At 41.2% G+C, this 15,098-nt stretch overlaps 1 protein-coding gene across 2 annotated transcripts in view; it reads right to left on the bottom strand.

Annotated features, from left to right (window-relative positions):
- LOC131193338 (uncharacterized) overlaps positions 1 to 15,098 on the bottom strand; it is a 35,544-nt gene that overhangs the window by 13,349 nt on the left and 7,097 nt on the right. For both annotated transcript variants that reach the window (XM_058173405.1, XM_058173404.1), the window contains exon 2: positions 5,589 to 5,849. In XM_058173405.1, coding sequence (XP_058029388.1) covers positions 5,589 to 5,849 — 261 coding nt within the window. The remainder of the gene's footprint in view (positions 1 to 5,588; positions 5,850 to 15,098) is intronic.

Genomic DNA, 15,098 nt, shown 5'->3' with positions numbered 1-15,098 from the left:
AAAGCCTCCCTAGATTGTCTAATGAAAGATATGGATGAACCCATGATATGCAAAATCTAAAGTGAAGAAACTTATTCAGCCTCCTTAATTAGCACCAAGCGTGAACACCATCAAGGTGTTCAGCTACAATGCATTGTAATAACCAGTGGACTATGCTGCCAGATCACCTCTGTTTTTCCTTGCCCTCAGCAATTGCTCCTCATTGCTCAAAGGACCATATCATATTCTCTCTATAACCCAGGAGGTCACTACCCAGATTCCTGAAATGTCCTTTTGTATCCTTCCTTACTGCAAGGGATGGAATCAGTGGTGGGATTCAGCCAGTTCGCACCACTTCGGGAGAACCGGTTGTTAACTTTCTGAGCAGTTTGTTGAACTGGTTGTTGGAAGAAATCATTAGGGTAGAGAACCGGTTGTTAAATTATTTGAATCCTACCACTGGATGGAATGTTGGTTTGATACCAACATTTAAAGGCAATTTTTTCTAAAGTATGGCATTTTTTAATTTTTCCTTTTCCTTAATGAATTAGCATGAAAGAGAAGAGAGATACTATAGTACTGTATTTAATAGGGATTTCCCCTCCAAACTAATCTCATATTTTCTTGGACCCAGCTCGCTTTCTTCCCTGTGGTCACATGTGGCTTCTCATAGAAATAAGGTTAACCACTTCTGTCATAAGCCATCTCAGCTAATGTCAGCATTTCCAGGTTATGAACCAGGAAAAAAATTCCATAAAATGACTAGAACTCAATTTTATTGAGATGGGCTACATAAACAGAATCTTGCAAGTCTGGCTGTTTTCTTCTTTCTCTCCCTCTTATAACCCAGTGAGTCAGAGAGAAGCCAGCTTGAGTCTCTTTCTAACACTATCTCCCTTCCGGGGACTCAAGAAAGGCTTCTGCCCTTTTTTGTTGTGGTGGTCACTTCTGAATATTTCTCACAAGGCTATCTCCATGAACTCTCTATGGCTACTAGAATACCATTCATACTAATGTATGAATGGTAAGAAGAAAGATAGCATTTTCCACATCAGAACACAATCACATGCTCCTCAGTTACATATGACATCTTGAATTTGGTGCAAGGAAAAATAGGTTGTACAGAGGAAATGCTTTGTGCTGTGTAAAACTGAAAAGTAACACTGACAGCTGAACCTGAGAATTAAAAATAGAAAGGAACGGTATATTAAGGGGCGTGCATAAGAGCACCAACGTGCCTACCGTTCCTGTGCTAATGTTCCCTTTGGTTGTATTCCATTTGTGTGGTTATTTCATGCTTATATATATATATTGTGTTTGACAAAATAAACAAAAATAAAAAAATAACAATAAACCTTTTGGTGGACATTTTTGTGTATCTTCCAACAGTGTGAGATAAAAAAATGGATCATTTTGTTGTAGTAGTTCTACTGTTTGGGGAGGGTTTTTTAACTTGTAAGCTTCCCAGGGCAGGGGTCTCCAACCTTGGTAACTTTAAGCCTGGAGGACTTCAGCTCCCAGAATGGAAGTTGAAGTCCTCCAGGCTTAAAGTTGCCAAGGCTGGAGACCCCTTTCCCAGAGGATGGGCAGACATGTAAATTTAAATAAATAAATAATCAAGATTCAGAGGAAGACCTGTCCTCCTATCAAAATGAGTTATAGAATCACATGTAATATGAAATCCTGCTCTTGAATAGGTAGGATGATATGCATAGGTGAGCACGAATGTGTGTATGTGTGTGTGTAGAGAAGGAAGAAAAAATTTCAAAATGTTAAATTTGTTTCCGATGTATCTTAATAGTGTGACTGGATCAGTTTCATTTATGAGGAGAATTAAATATTTTTCCCCACACTATTTAATCTTGACTATGGCAGTTGTACCAAGATTCAAACTGAAGGGTAACATTATTAGAAGAAACAAACCATGCTTGTGCATGTAGACTCTCTTAGTCTTGGAACAATGGAAACAATCTGGCCATCATCATGGAGGCCTGAGTTCAGCTGAGGGTGGGAAGATATGTCCCAGGATGTGGCAATACACCTTTTTGAGGATGGTCTATTTGGGATGCAGAAAGTATATCACAGGCATTCTCACAATTTGTGACTGTTATGATAGAGGGAGACCTGCTTCTCCACAAAATAGGCACCAGCTTACGCCTGCTGTAAAAACCACCTCTTTACTAAAAGTCAAAGTGGAAAGTTGCTTCCTCATATCTGTTCTGCTCCCCCAGCATGCTCTCAATCACCCCAGATTATTATTTTTTGTGTGGGGCAAGACAGATGGATCCACTTCTAAATAAAGCACCAACAGTGCAACCTTCCTCTATTTTAAATCAGTAATAATACCACCAGGACTTATGTGGCGCCCATAGATGCTTCTTCTTGGAAATAAGGATACTGCCAGAAGCTGCTGCTTTCCTCTGGAGTTTCCAGTTTCCTGTTTCCTTGTGTAATAGGAAGGACAATTCAATATAGACAAGTTTGTTGCCATGGGTGTGGTGATCCTATGAACTGGATGATGGACTTCATCAGGATTAATAGCTTATTCCCAGTTAGGGGAAGAGGAAGAGGAAATGGAAATGGAAGGGTTGTGATTATTTGTCTGAAATAACTGATTAAATTTTGGCTTAATGCCTAGAGATACATATAAATTAGATGTAGAATAAAGTATAGGTTGGTACAATAGATTTTCATCAGGGACCTTTTTCCTGGTATTAATTGCATGGATGGGAAATTGCATTGTCTAAGATCTAATATCCCTGTTTTGTGGAACAATGTGTTCTGCTGGTGTCTGAGTTAGAAAACTAAGGTAGCAAATTCATTTCAGTTTATTATTCAAATTCCAAATATACATGTGTGCATTGTTATGGTTATATTTTTATAAGAAACAACCTCACAAAGAGGTAAAATGTATGTTTATATGGTTCATACTACCTTGGTTTCAATTCATTTTTTCCGAATAGCTTACAAAACCAACCTAAAAGGAAGATAAACTGATTCTTGTTTCATTTCTAAGACATATAAATGCTTACTGAATACAATCTTGAACTGGGGCGAGCAAAATGATAATCAAATACTGGATTCAAGTTACATCACATACCATGCCAAAAAGAAAAAAGAAAGAAAGAGCTAGGAAAAAATAGTTTTATATCTATTGAAGTTAGAAAAATATCATATTTCTATTGACATATACCAGGGGTCTGCAAACTTGGCTCTTTTAAGACTTGTGGACTTCAACTCCCAGAGTTCCTCAGCCAGCAAAGTCTTAAAAGAGCCAAGTTTGCAGACCACTGACATATACCAATAAACCTATTTTAATACTATAGCAGAAGTAGAAAATTAAATTGCTGTATAATCAAGCAGAAAGGCGTTAAAACCGTGTTTTGATGGTTGGCCTGTGGCCCTGATAGGGGCACTATATGTTGGAGCTGGCTGGTGGACTAACAGAAAAGATGGCATCACCATATCAGTCATGCCTTTTAATATGTTAATATTTATAATTTTAATTGCAAGATGCCCAGGGTCACCTTGCAGAGTGAGATTGATGACATGTTTAATTCAATAAAGAAATTGCAATATACTTTTTCCTCATCTTTTGCCTTTTTTTGTTACATGACAGCATCTTAGTAGCTACTTGGATCAGGGATGTGAGAGCACAACTGGAGTGTATGAAGCAGTGGTTAAATTCAGCCAGTTCTATCTGTCTCAGGAAAACTGGTAATGCCAGCAGAGAGAGGCTCCGTCCACCCATCCGGACATCATCATGTCCCGTTTTTGACCCTCTGCGCATGCACAGAAGGCTGTGTGCATGTATGGAAGAGGCGCACATGCTCACATTTGTGAACCAGTAGCAAAGGTAAGTGGATTTCACCCCTGGTATGAAGCTGTTACAGGAAAGTCCTAGGGAAGTAAGAAATATGAGAAATTCAAAACAATTCTTCCCTGATTGGTTTAGGAGTATGTTGAAATAGAGAAAGGCTTTGGTATATTTTCAGTTTCTGTTGGAATTTTCCTAATTGTATAACAGTACTTTTGAAAACTAGCATCCCCTGTTTCTACCTTGAAGGCTGATTAAGGTCTTCCCTATAAAGGTCATTCTCCGTGTTCTCAACAGACTTTCAAAATTTCCAGTGTGTCTACCAGCCCAAAAGAGATTCATGATCTTGATCTTGATCTTGATCCGGGCCTTAGAACAGGGGTGTCAAACTCAAGGCCCGGGGGCTGGATCCGGCCTGCAGGGTGCTTAGCTTAGAAACAGCTAAGGACTGGCCCACGGTGCCTCTGCCAGTGAAAACAGGGCTCAGGAGGGCCCTCCTGAGCTCCATTTTCACTGGCAGAGGTTTGCAGGTGGCCATTGCAGCTGAAAACGGATCTTAGGAGCCTATTTTTTCTGGCAGAGTGCTTGGGCCACCCTGACACGAGTGACGTTGAGCTGGCCATGCCCATCCTGGCCACATCCACTCCAGCCCCCCGAGGTCAAACATAACCCTGATGCGTCCCTCAATGAAATTGAGTTTGACACTGCTGCCATAAAATATAACAGTCAGAATATAACAATATAACAGTCAGAAATTCTGGAAATTGTCATCTCAAAGTATCTGAAGGTCACTCGATGGGAACTGCATTGTCTTTGTCGTGTCAATTTACACCTAGAGCAGAAGTAGAATGGATCATTAGAAATGCAGAAGTCAGTATTGAAAGAAATATCCATCTGGTTCAGTTCCAAGCCGGGAGAAAGACACTGGAAACATGGAGGTTGATTGGAAAGATGGTTTAATGATGAAGCAGAACCACATGGATGGTTCTGGTGCAGCTGACCACATGGAATTGAAAGTGAGGGGTATTTATACCTTCTCTTGGGCTTTGAACTTGAACTTCCTGTTCCTGTTCAACAATACTTATTCTATTGGCTGTTCTCAGACTCCTATGGGGCCATGCAGGGGTCGTGTTTGTCTGAGCTAAACTTGGTTGAAGTTTGCTGGATGATGCAATGTCCTTAGGAGGTTGTGCAATGTAGTGAGCTCTGCTGCTAGATGGTAGTGGGTTAATCCTATTATGTCCTGAAAGGTCATGTCTTAATCCCATCATCCTGGAGTTGAAAGTCTTTTGTTTTGTAAATAGGCTGGCCCAATCTTTCTCAATAGGCACAAAATATCTGCTAGAGGAAGGGAGCTGGGGCTCTGAGTTTCTGTCTCCCTTAAGATTTTTATTTCTTTTTTAAGGGGAAATATTTTATCCTGCTTTTTTAAACTATTTCTCAAAATATTTCATTCTTCTAGGAGGGGGGTGGGTGCTAACTTTCTACACCAGGTTGGACCCTGCAGACTCCCACATCAAATCATTTTGAGGGCTGGAAAAAGCTCTAAAGCTGATCATAAACCAGTCTCAATTACGTGCCTTTCAATGGCTTTCTTTCTCAGCTCCACTGACAACATTAGACATCATTCAAAGACAGGTTTTTCCACTATTTTATAGTTGGTGGGGGGGGAAATGAGCACAGTGCTTTTACAGAATATTTTTCTAGAAACCAAATATGACCCAAGTCTTACAACACCTTTTAGTTCTGATTGTTGGAATGTTTATGGTAAACAGAATGTGTAAATACTTACCGTAAATATAAATTACTTTCCTGGTGTAGGTTTGATTAAAGTCTCCATAATTAACTAAGCATGAGAGTGGAAGTGTCCATTCAGTCACACTGGCTATATACAGATTAATCCAACCATCTCCCTTCTTGAGTACGAATGGAAGAGCCACTTCCCACCTCAGTTCGGTATAGTTGCTACATGAAACTGTGCACGTCAAATTCAAAGGAGCCCCAAACATCACAGCATTTACTTTGGGATGGATCCTGACTTCACATGAGTGCACTAGAAAAACAAGAACAGGATGCAAAGAAAAGGTTACAAAAAGATCCTGCAGTTCTAAAAGTATGTGTAGCATGGTTCTGGAAAGATATTTTGATGAAAATTAAACAAGCATTCTGTCCTATAGGTAGTCCTCACTTACCTTGTTCAGGGAGGAGGAGGAGGAGGAGGAGGAGGAGGAGGAGGAGGAGGAGGAGGAGGAGGAGGAGGAGGAGGAGGAGGAGAAGAAGGAGAAGGAGAAGGAGAAGGAGAAGGAGAACAACAACAACAACAATTTTAGTAGTTCTGTTTGGGTTGAGGATCCCTTCTCCTTCGTTCTTTTACACATTCTAAGCAGTTGCAACAGCTTGTTGTTTTTTTCAATTTTCTTTCAGTGGAAAAAGCCTGGATACCCTGCTTTTTCATTTCCTGTGCTCTAGGTAGGACTATAGATGAGAGACATTTGTACAGAGAAGACAGTTTCAGCTGACTTGGTAAATCGCATGGAGGGGAAATGTTATAGCTTGAAATACTTCCAAGACATAAAAAAAAAAAAAACCCCACAATGCAAACACAAAGCAGCTATTTTGCATGCAAAACAACTGTGTCAAATGGAGGAAAAAAATCAGATCTTTCATGTGAATATTGTAACACAATTCAGACAACAGCAAAATGTTACAAAGCTTAAATCTGGCATTTCCATTGGCAAAAAAAACGATCACTGATGCAGTGTGTCAGAGAACTCAGAGATATAGATCTATATTTCCTGGAAAGTCATTTAGTTGAGATTGCAATGATCATTCCACAAGAGTTGAAAGTTGCTTTTGTCATTTAATATCTATTTTACAACCACAAAGATTGTTGATATGACATGGCTGTAATACTGATATTTTAATTTATTAGGACATTTTAGATCATTGAATTTGAATAAACCTGTACTGCAGTTTCCACATAAAAAAAAAAAACTTGCTATAAAGTATAAAATTGCTGCTTGTGGATTTTTATTTGATTTATGATATGGTATAATTTGGAGAATTCAACATCCTCCAAAGTCTAGTATGGATTTCGGAATGAGTGTCTATCAGCCTTGTGAGATAGTCCAGATAGAAGCACACCCAAAACTAGCTCTAGCTTTATTGCAAGGTTACATAAAAGAAACTTGCAAATCTGAAAGTACATCTCTGCACTCATTTATATGGAGAGGGTTTTTTTCTGAGACATTTGCCGCGTCCCCTTTCCTTCTGCGACTTCAGCTGCCTCTTATCTGAATGTTGCCTAGTCTGCAGTTCTTCCTCCTGTCTCCCAAAGTCATTCCCGCAAACCATTACTACACCCCAGGCTGTAACCTTTCTTACAATGCCACATTACCTCCCTTATCACCCAGCCACTCTCTATGTTCCCACTAACATTTTGTGCTGGCCGAATATATGACAGTATTTCCAGCAATCCTAATCAGAGGTTTATCTGGCTATTGTTTTTGTGTTACCGTATTAGCAGGAAAGTGGTTTTCTGCTTCTGAGTCCTCCCCAGAATAATTGGGAAGCCAACATAGACTAGAAAAGAAGATGGTCTTCTATCTACTTTGCCTCCCCTAAAAGGGAGACAGAGGCAGGCTTTGCAATATTGAGACCAAATGAATAAGCACGGGTGGAGGGAAAATACTGGAGACTGAAGAATGGAGAAGAGCCATCGTACAGTAGTAAAGATCAGTTACCCATCCAAAATATTTTGCTGTTTACTAAGATCTGCCCAAGCCAATATGCCTCCTGAAGGAATGGATAATTGGGCACTCTCCATCCTTTCTATATATAAAAATCCATTGGATTGGAAGTTGCATTCAGTATAGATACTAAACAACATTGTCCATAGCACCTAGAGCCAAAGGGCAGTCCTCCAATTGAGTAGCAACGGGAAGGCTGCCATCACTATAGCTTCCTTCCCAGTTTCAACTGTTGAAGGGCTAAGGGGTACCCTGCAGGCTGTGCTGCCCCAAGCTCCAAGCTCCCCTTTTTTACCTTTGCTTATCCATTAGCCAAAGTCACCACCTTACTCTGATTAATAGCATCACTATGTTCTAGTCATGTGATTATAAATAATCAGAGAGTAACCATTGAGTTACCAGTGACCTCTCCTTCAAAGGGAAGGTAAGTCTGAAACAGTTCTGTGCAGAGAAGTACATGACTGAAAAGCACAGAGTGATAGTTCCCCTCCTGGCCAGTTATATGGAACCATTGGTTTTCCATTTTATCCATGGTGAACTGCAGCCCCATTAAAAGCAGAAGTGATCGGTGATGGTCTGGTTGCCAACATTTATTTCAGTGGAATAGGCCAAGACAAAGAGGAAGCAACTTGCCTGAACAGGTCCAAGGGCAAGATTTCAAGAAAAAGAAATAGCTTCCCATCAGTTCACAGCCTGTTCAGTCAACTCTGTTCAGTCAACTCTAGCAGCTGTAGGACACTCTGATCATTGCATGATTCACCTTGTACCTGCTTACAGGCAAAGACTTAAAACTACAAAACCAACAATTAAATCAGTGAAGACCTGGACGGAGGAGGCAAAATTAAAGCTACAGGCTTGCTTTGACTGCACTGATTGGAATATTTTTGAAGATACCTCTGCAGACCTGGATGAACTCACAGATACTGTAACATCATATGTCAGCTTCTGTGAAGACCTATGTGTACCTACAAGGAACTTGCAAATATACAGTAACAACAAACCTTGGTTCACACCTAAACTTAAGCAGCTACGACATTTCAAAGAGGAAGTCTACAGAAAAGGTGATAAAATGCTGTACAATCAGGCCAGAAATGCACTAACAAGGGAGATCAGAGCAGCAAAAAGAAGCTACTCTGAAAAGCTAAAGAATCAGTTTTCAGCAAATGAACCAGCAAACATGTGGAAAACTCTTAAAAATATCACCGGCTATGGCAAACCTCCTTCCCAGGCTGAAGGTAATCAACAACTGGCAGATGACCTGAATGAGTTTTACTGCAGGTTTGAAAGGAAACTACAGTCACCTATCTCCACAACCCCCATCTCAAACACACCAACAACAACCAAGCCTCCTACAACTGACCCCATTTCATTGGGTTCACAACCCCTAGTGATCACAGAAAAGGAAGTGCAGGACCTATTTCACAGACAAAAGCCAGGAAAAGCTCCAGGCCCAGACAAGATAACTCCTTCTTGCTTAAAAGTCTGTGCTGACCAATTGGCCCCCATCTTCACCCATATTTTCAATAAATCACTAGAGATGTGCTATGTTCCTTCTTGCTTCAAACGCTCTACCATCATCCCAGTGCAGAAGAAGCCCACCATCAAGGAACTGAATGACTATAGACCAGTTGCTTTAACATCTGTAGTCATGAAAACCTTTGAAAGGCTAGTGCTTTCCTACTTGAAAACCATTACAGATCCGCTGTTAGACCCCTTGCAATTTGCATACCGAACAAATAGATGAACAGATGATGCTGTTAATATGGCTCTGCACTACATCCTACAACAACGTGAGTCTCCAAAGACCTATGCAAGGGTCCTTTTTGTAGACTTTAGTTCAGCATTCAATACCATCATTCCAGACATTCTTCTAACTAAGCTAAACCAGCTACAGGTACCTGAACAGATTTGTAAGTGGATCATAAGCTTCCTAACAAACAGGAAGCAGCAAGTGAAGCTAAGCAAGATCACATCAAATACCTGTACAATTAGCACAAGGCCCCCCAAGGCTGTGTGCTCTCCCCACTTCTCTCTGTATACCAATGACTGCATCTCCAACGATCCATCTGTTAAGCTACTGAAGTTCGCAGATGACACAACAGTGATTGGTCTCATTCAAGACAATAACGAATCCGCATACAGACGAGAGGTCGAACGACTAGCTTTGTGGTGCAACCAAAACAATCTGGAACTGAACACACTCAAAACCGTAGAAATGGTGGTAGACTTTAGGAGAAACCCTTCCATACTTCCACCTCTCACAATACTAGACAACACAGTATCAACAGTAGAAACCTTTAAATTTCTAGATTCTATCATATCACAAGATCTAAAATGGACAGCTAACATCAAAAACATCATCAAAAAAAGACAACAAAGAATGTTCTTTCTGCGCCAACTCAGTAAGCTCAAACTGCCCAAGGAGCTGCTGATCCAGTTTTACAGAGGAATTATTGAATCTGTCATTTGCACCTCTATAACGGTCTGGTTCGGTTCTGCAACCCAACAAGAAAGACACAGACTTCAGAGGATAATTAGAACTGCAGAAAAAATAATTGCTACCAATCTGCCTTCCATTGAGGACCTGTATACTGCACGAATCAAGAAGAGGGCCGTGAAAATATTTACAGATCCCTCACATCCTGGACATAAACTGTTTCAACTCCTACCCTCAAAACGACACTATAGAGCACTGCACACCAGAACAACTAGACACAAGAACAGTTTTTTCCCAAAGGCCATCACTCTGCTAAACAAATAATTCCATCAACACTGTCAAACTATTTACTGAATCTGCACTACTATTAATCTTCTCATAGTTCCCATCACCAATCTCTTTCCACTTATGACTGTATGACTGTAACTTTGTTGCTGGCAATCCTTATGATTTATATTGATATATTGACCATCAATTGTGTTGTAAATGTTGTACCTTGATGAACGTATCTTTTCTTTTATGTACACTGAGAGCATATGCACCAAGACAAATTCCTTGTGTGTCCAATCACACTTGGCCAATAAAGAAATCTATTCTATTCTATTCTATTCTATTCTAACTGCATAAAAACCCTTTTACATTGACATTGATCGCATTCCTGCTTTATACTTGTTGTAACATGCCAAGAAATGATGCATACTTTAAAATCACACATCACTTTCCCTTAGAATAGAACTGCCTTCCTGCCATTGTTAAACTGAGCCAGACCCACTGAAAAATGACAAACAAAATTCTGCAGTGGAATTCTTGGCAATGAATGCCAAGTTGGCTTCTCCATATGACTCTGTTCTGAGAGCGCACCATGCTGCTGACCATCCTGTAGTGGGCTTTAAATCTCGTCGCTACCATTTCACTTGTGGGTGCACTCGCGCTTATGCAGAGACGTCTGGCCAGATGGGCAGAGCCTACCGCCGCCGCCGCCTCTACCAGTTCGCCCGATCCAGGGCGAACCGTTAGCAACCCACCACTGTGGCCACCCATGTGTTTTGCCAAGTGTAAACATCTGTCTGCACTTGGGTAGTTGGCACACAGAGACAGTTTTTAACCACCTTATAAGCTAGATCAGAGTTTCTCAACCTTGGCAACTTTAAAACTTTCATCAGGTTCGCCTGATACGCCAGTTACGCCCCTTTCTGGATCGGGCTTCCTTATGCACGGTTGCTCATGCCCTTGTTACATCCCGCCTGGACTACTGTAATGCTCTCTACATGGGGCTCCCCTTGAAGTGTGCCCGGAGACTCCAACTGGTCCAGAATGCGGCTGCGCGGGTGATAGAGGGAGCACCTTTTGGCTCCCATGTAACACCCCTCCTGCGTAATCTGCACTGGCTCCCAGTGGTCTTCCGGGTTCACTTTAAGGTACTTGTCATCACCTTTAAAACGCTCCATGGCCTAGGGCCGGGATATTTACGGGACCGCCTACTGCCACCATTAGCCTCTCACCGACCAGTGCGCTCTCACTGAGACGCCCCTTCCGGATACCGTCAGCTAAACAATGTCGGCTGGCGACCTCTAGGGGGAGGGCCTTCTCTGTGGGGGCCCCTACCCTCTGGAACGAGCTCCCTCTAGGGCTTCGTCAACTCCCCGACCTCAAATCCTTCCGCCGCGAGCTGAAGACGCTGCTGTTTCGAAGAGCAGGACTAGCCTGAATGTAGTTTTAAATTGGGATTTTTAAAAAAGGGGGTTTAAATGAGGTTTTAAATTTGTATTTAAAAGCTAGAGCATCAATTGAATTTAACTATCTATTCTTTAGCTGTTTTTATCTATTATATGTTTTCTGTTGTTTTTTGTCTGTGAACCGCCCTGAGTCCTTCGGGAGATGGGCGGTATACAAATATAATAAATAAATAAATAAATAAATAAATAAAAAGGTTTGAACCAGGGGTGAAATGCTCCCAGTTCGCACCGGCTCTTCCAATTAGGTAGCGATGGCAGTTGCTGGTTCGGAGGACCGGTAGCAAAAATCCCTGGCCCCGCCCCCTGCCCCTGCTGAGCCGCACCATCAGCAGAGGTTTTTTTTTTAACTTTTAAAAGTTTTTCTTCAGCCGAAAACATACCTTTAAAAGTAAAAAAAAAAAAAACCTCTGATGATCGTGGGGCTGAGCAGAGATCATCAGAACACTTTAAAAGATTTTTTTTAAAAACTTCTTCAGCGGAAGGGGAAAAAAAGGAAAAGTGGGGGGGCTTTAAAAGGCTCCTCTGGCCATCCCAGCTGAGTTCCTCATCACCAGAACCTTAAAAAAACATGTTTTCTACATGTTAAAACAATTATTTTAAGAGGTTCTGGGCTGCTATGAGGGAACTTCAGCTGAGATTGTCAGAGGAGCTGACTTTAAAACTTTTTTTCCTCTGGCGATCCCAAAGGAGTTTCCTGATCCTAGCAGGCTTTTAAACTCACTTTTTAACAGCCCCCACTTACAAGAGCCCCCACCCATGCCCAGCCAATTCCCCCTCCTCACTTACCTATAATTACTGCTCCTTTCGGCAACAGCATGCTTTTTCTTCAGCTACTGAAGAAAAAAAAAGCTTGCTTTGACTTCCTGCTTTGCTGGCTGAGGAACTCTGGGATTTGAAGTCCACAATAAAATAAAATAAAATAAAATAAAATAAAATAAAATAAAATAAAATATCTGTGCAGCTTTCTGAGATTTGGTGTGTTTCTGTAGTGTTTCACTCTAACTACACAAACAGACAAAATCTCACAAAGCTGTATGTGGTATTTTGTGTATGTGTGAGTCAGTTGTGTTGTGTTGTATGTGTATAAAGTGTGAAAGTGTGAGGTTCCTGCTTGTTGCAGGGGCCATTTTGGGTGAAGTGAGCTTCTTTTACATTGTGTGTGAGTCAGTTGTGTTGTGTTGTGTTGTGTTGTGTTGTGTTGTGTGTGTAAAGTGTGAAAGTTGGTTTTTGGTACCTCTTATTGTTTTGTATACTTCGTTATTTATTTTTATTATTTATTGTTATTGGCCACGCCCACCCAGTCATCTGACCACCAAGCCATGCCCACCAATTAAGCCACGCCCACAGAACCGGTAGGGAAAATTTTTAGATTTCACCCCTGGTTTGAACTTCAACTCTGGAGAATCCTGGGAGTTGAGATACAGAAACACTGGGCTAGATATTTATCCCCTGAAGTTTAGCATAATCCAAAGCAGTTAAATCTCCATATTGGTTCTAGACAGCACTGATACAGTGATAGAAGCATGAGGGAATGAATAAATTAATACCCCAAAAATGGTGATTTTCAAAAGGCAACTGGACTTTCTTGATTTTTTTCCCCTTGAAAATGTTTCACTTCTCATCCAAGAAGCTTCTTGGATAAGAAGTGAAATATTTTCAAAGGAAAAACCCAAGAAAGTCCAGTTGCTTTTTGAAAATCACCTTTGGGATAACCATGACCAGAATGATTGATATGATCCATTGAATACATTAATAAACCAAAAATAAGTGCCAAATTAGAAATAACAGAAGAGAGATGGGGACACAAGATAACTTCCTAGTATTTTGTGAGGGGTAATAGTGAGGTCTGGATTTGATAATCACTACCATCCCAGTGCCGAAGAAGCCCTCCACCAAGGAACTGAATGACTACAGACCAGTTGCTCTAACATCTGTAGTTATGAAAACCTTTGAAAGCTAGTGATGTCCCATCTGAAAATCATCAAGGATCCGCTCTTAGACCCCCTCAATTTGCATATCAAGCAAATAGATCGACAGATGATGCTGTTAATATGGCTCTGCACTACATCCTACAACATCTTGAATCTCCAAAGACCTATGCAAGGGTCCTCTTTGTAGACTTTAGTTCAGCATTCAATACCATCATATCAGACATTCTTCTAACTAAACTAAATCAGCTAGCGGTACCTGAACAGACTTGTAAGTGGATCACAAGCTTCTTAACAGACAGGAAGCAGCAGGTGAAGCTAAGCAAAATCACATCAGATACCTATACAATTAGCACAGGGCCCCAACCCCCAAGAACATGTACTTTCTTTACTTCTCTCTCTATACCAATGACTGCATCTCTAACGATCCATCTGTTAAACTACTGAAGTTTGCAGATGATTCAACATTGATTGGTCTAATTTGAGACAATGATGAATCCGCATACAGACAGGAGGTTGAACAACTAGCCTCGTGGTGCAACCGGAACAATCTGGAAGTGAACACACTCAAAACGGTAGAAATGGTGGTAGGCTTTAGGAGAAACTCTCCCATACTACCAACTCTTACAATACTAGACAACACAATATCAACAGTAAAGGTAAAGGTAAAGGTTCCCCTCGCACATATGTGCTAGTCATAGCTGACTCTAGGGGCGGTGCTCATCTCCGTTTCAAAGCCAAAGAGCCAGTGCTGTCCGAAGACATCTCCGTGGTCATGTGGCCAGCATGACTCAACACTAAAGGCGCATGGAACACTGTTACCTTCCCACCAAAGGTGGTCCCTATTTTTTCTACTTGCATTTTTACGTGCTTTCGAAACTGCTAGGTTGGCAGAAGCTGGGACAAGTAATGGGAGCTCACCCCACTACACGGCAGCACTAGGGATTCGAACCGCTGAGCTGCCGACCTTTCAATCGACAAGCTCAACGTCCTAGCTCCTGAGCCACCGCGTCTCTGCATTATCAACAGTAGAGACCTTCAGTTCTATCATATCTCAAGACCTAAAATGGACACCTAACATCAAAAACATTATCAAAAAAGCACAACAAAGAATGTTCTTTCTGCGCCAACTCAGGAAGCTCAAACTGCCCAAGGAGCTGCTGATCCAGTTCTACAGAGGAATTATTGAATCTGTCATCTATAACTCTATAACTGTCTGGTTCAGTTCTGCAACCCAACAAGACAGACACAGACTTCAGAGGATCATTAGAACTGCAGAAAAAACAATTGCTACCAACCTGCCTTCCACTGAGGACCAGTATACTGCACGAGTCAAAAAGAGGGCTGTGAAAATATTTACAGACCCCTTGCATCCTGGACATAAATTGTTTCAACTCTACCCTCAAAATGACGCTATAGAGTATTGCACACTAAGACAACTAGATACAAGAA

Source organism: Ahaetulla prasina, chromosome 2, assembly GCF_028640845.1.
Source record: "Ahaetulla prasina isolate Xishuangbanna chromosome 2, ASM2864084v1, whole genome shotgun sequence".
Lineage (NCBI taxonomy): Eukaryota > Metazoa > Chordata > Lepidosauria > Squamata > Colubridae > Ahaetulla > Ahaetulla prasina.
This window is presented reverse-complemented; position numbering and strand designations above follow the sequence as displayed.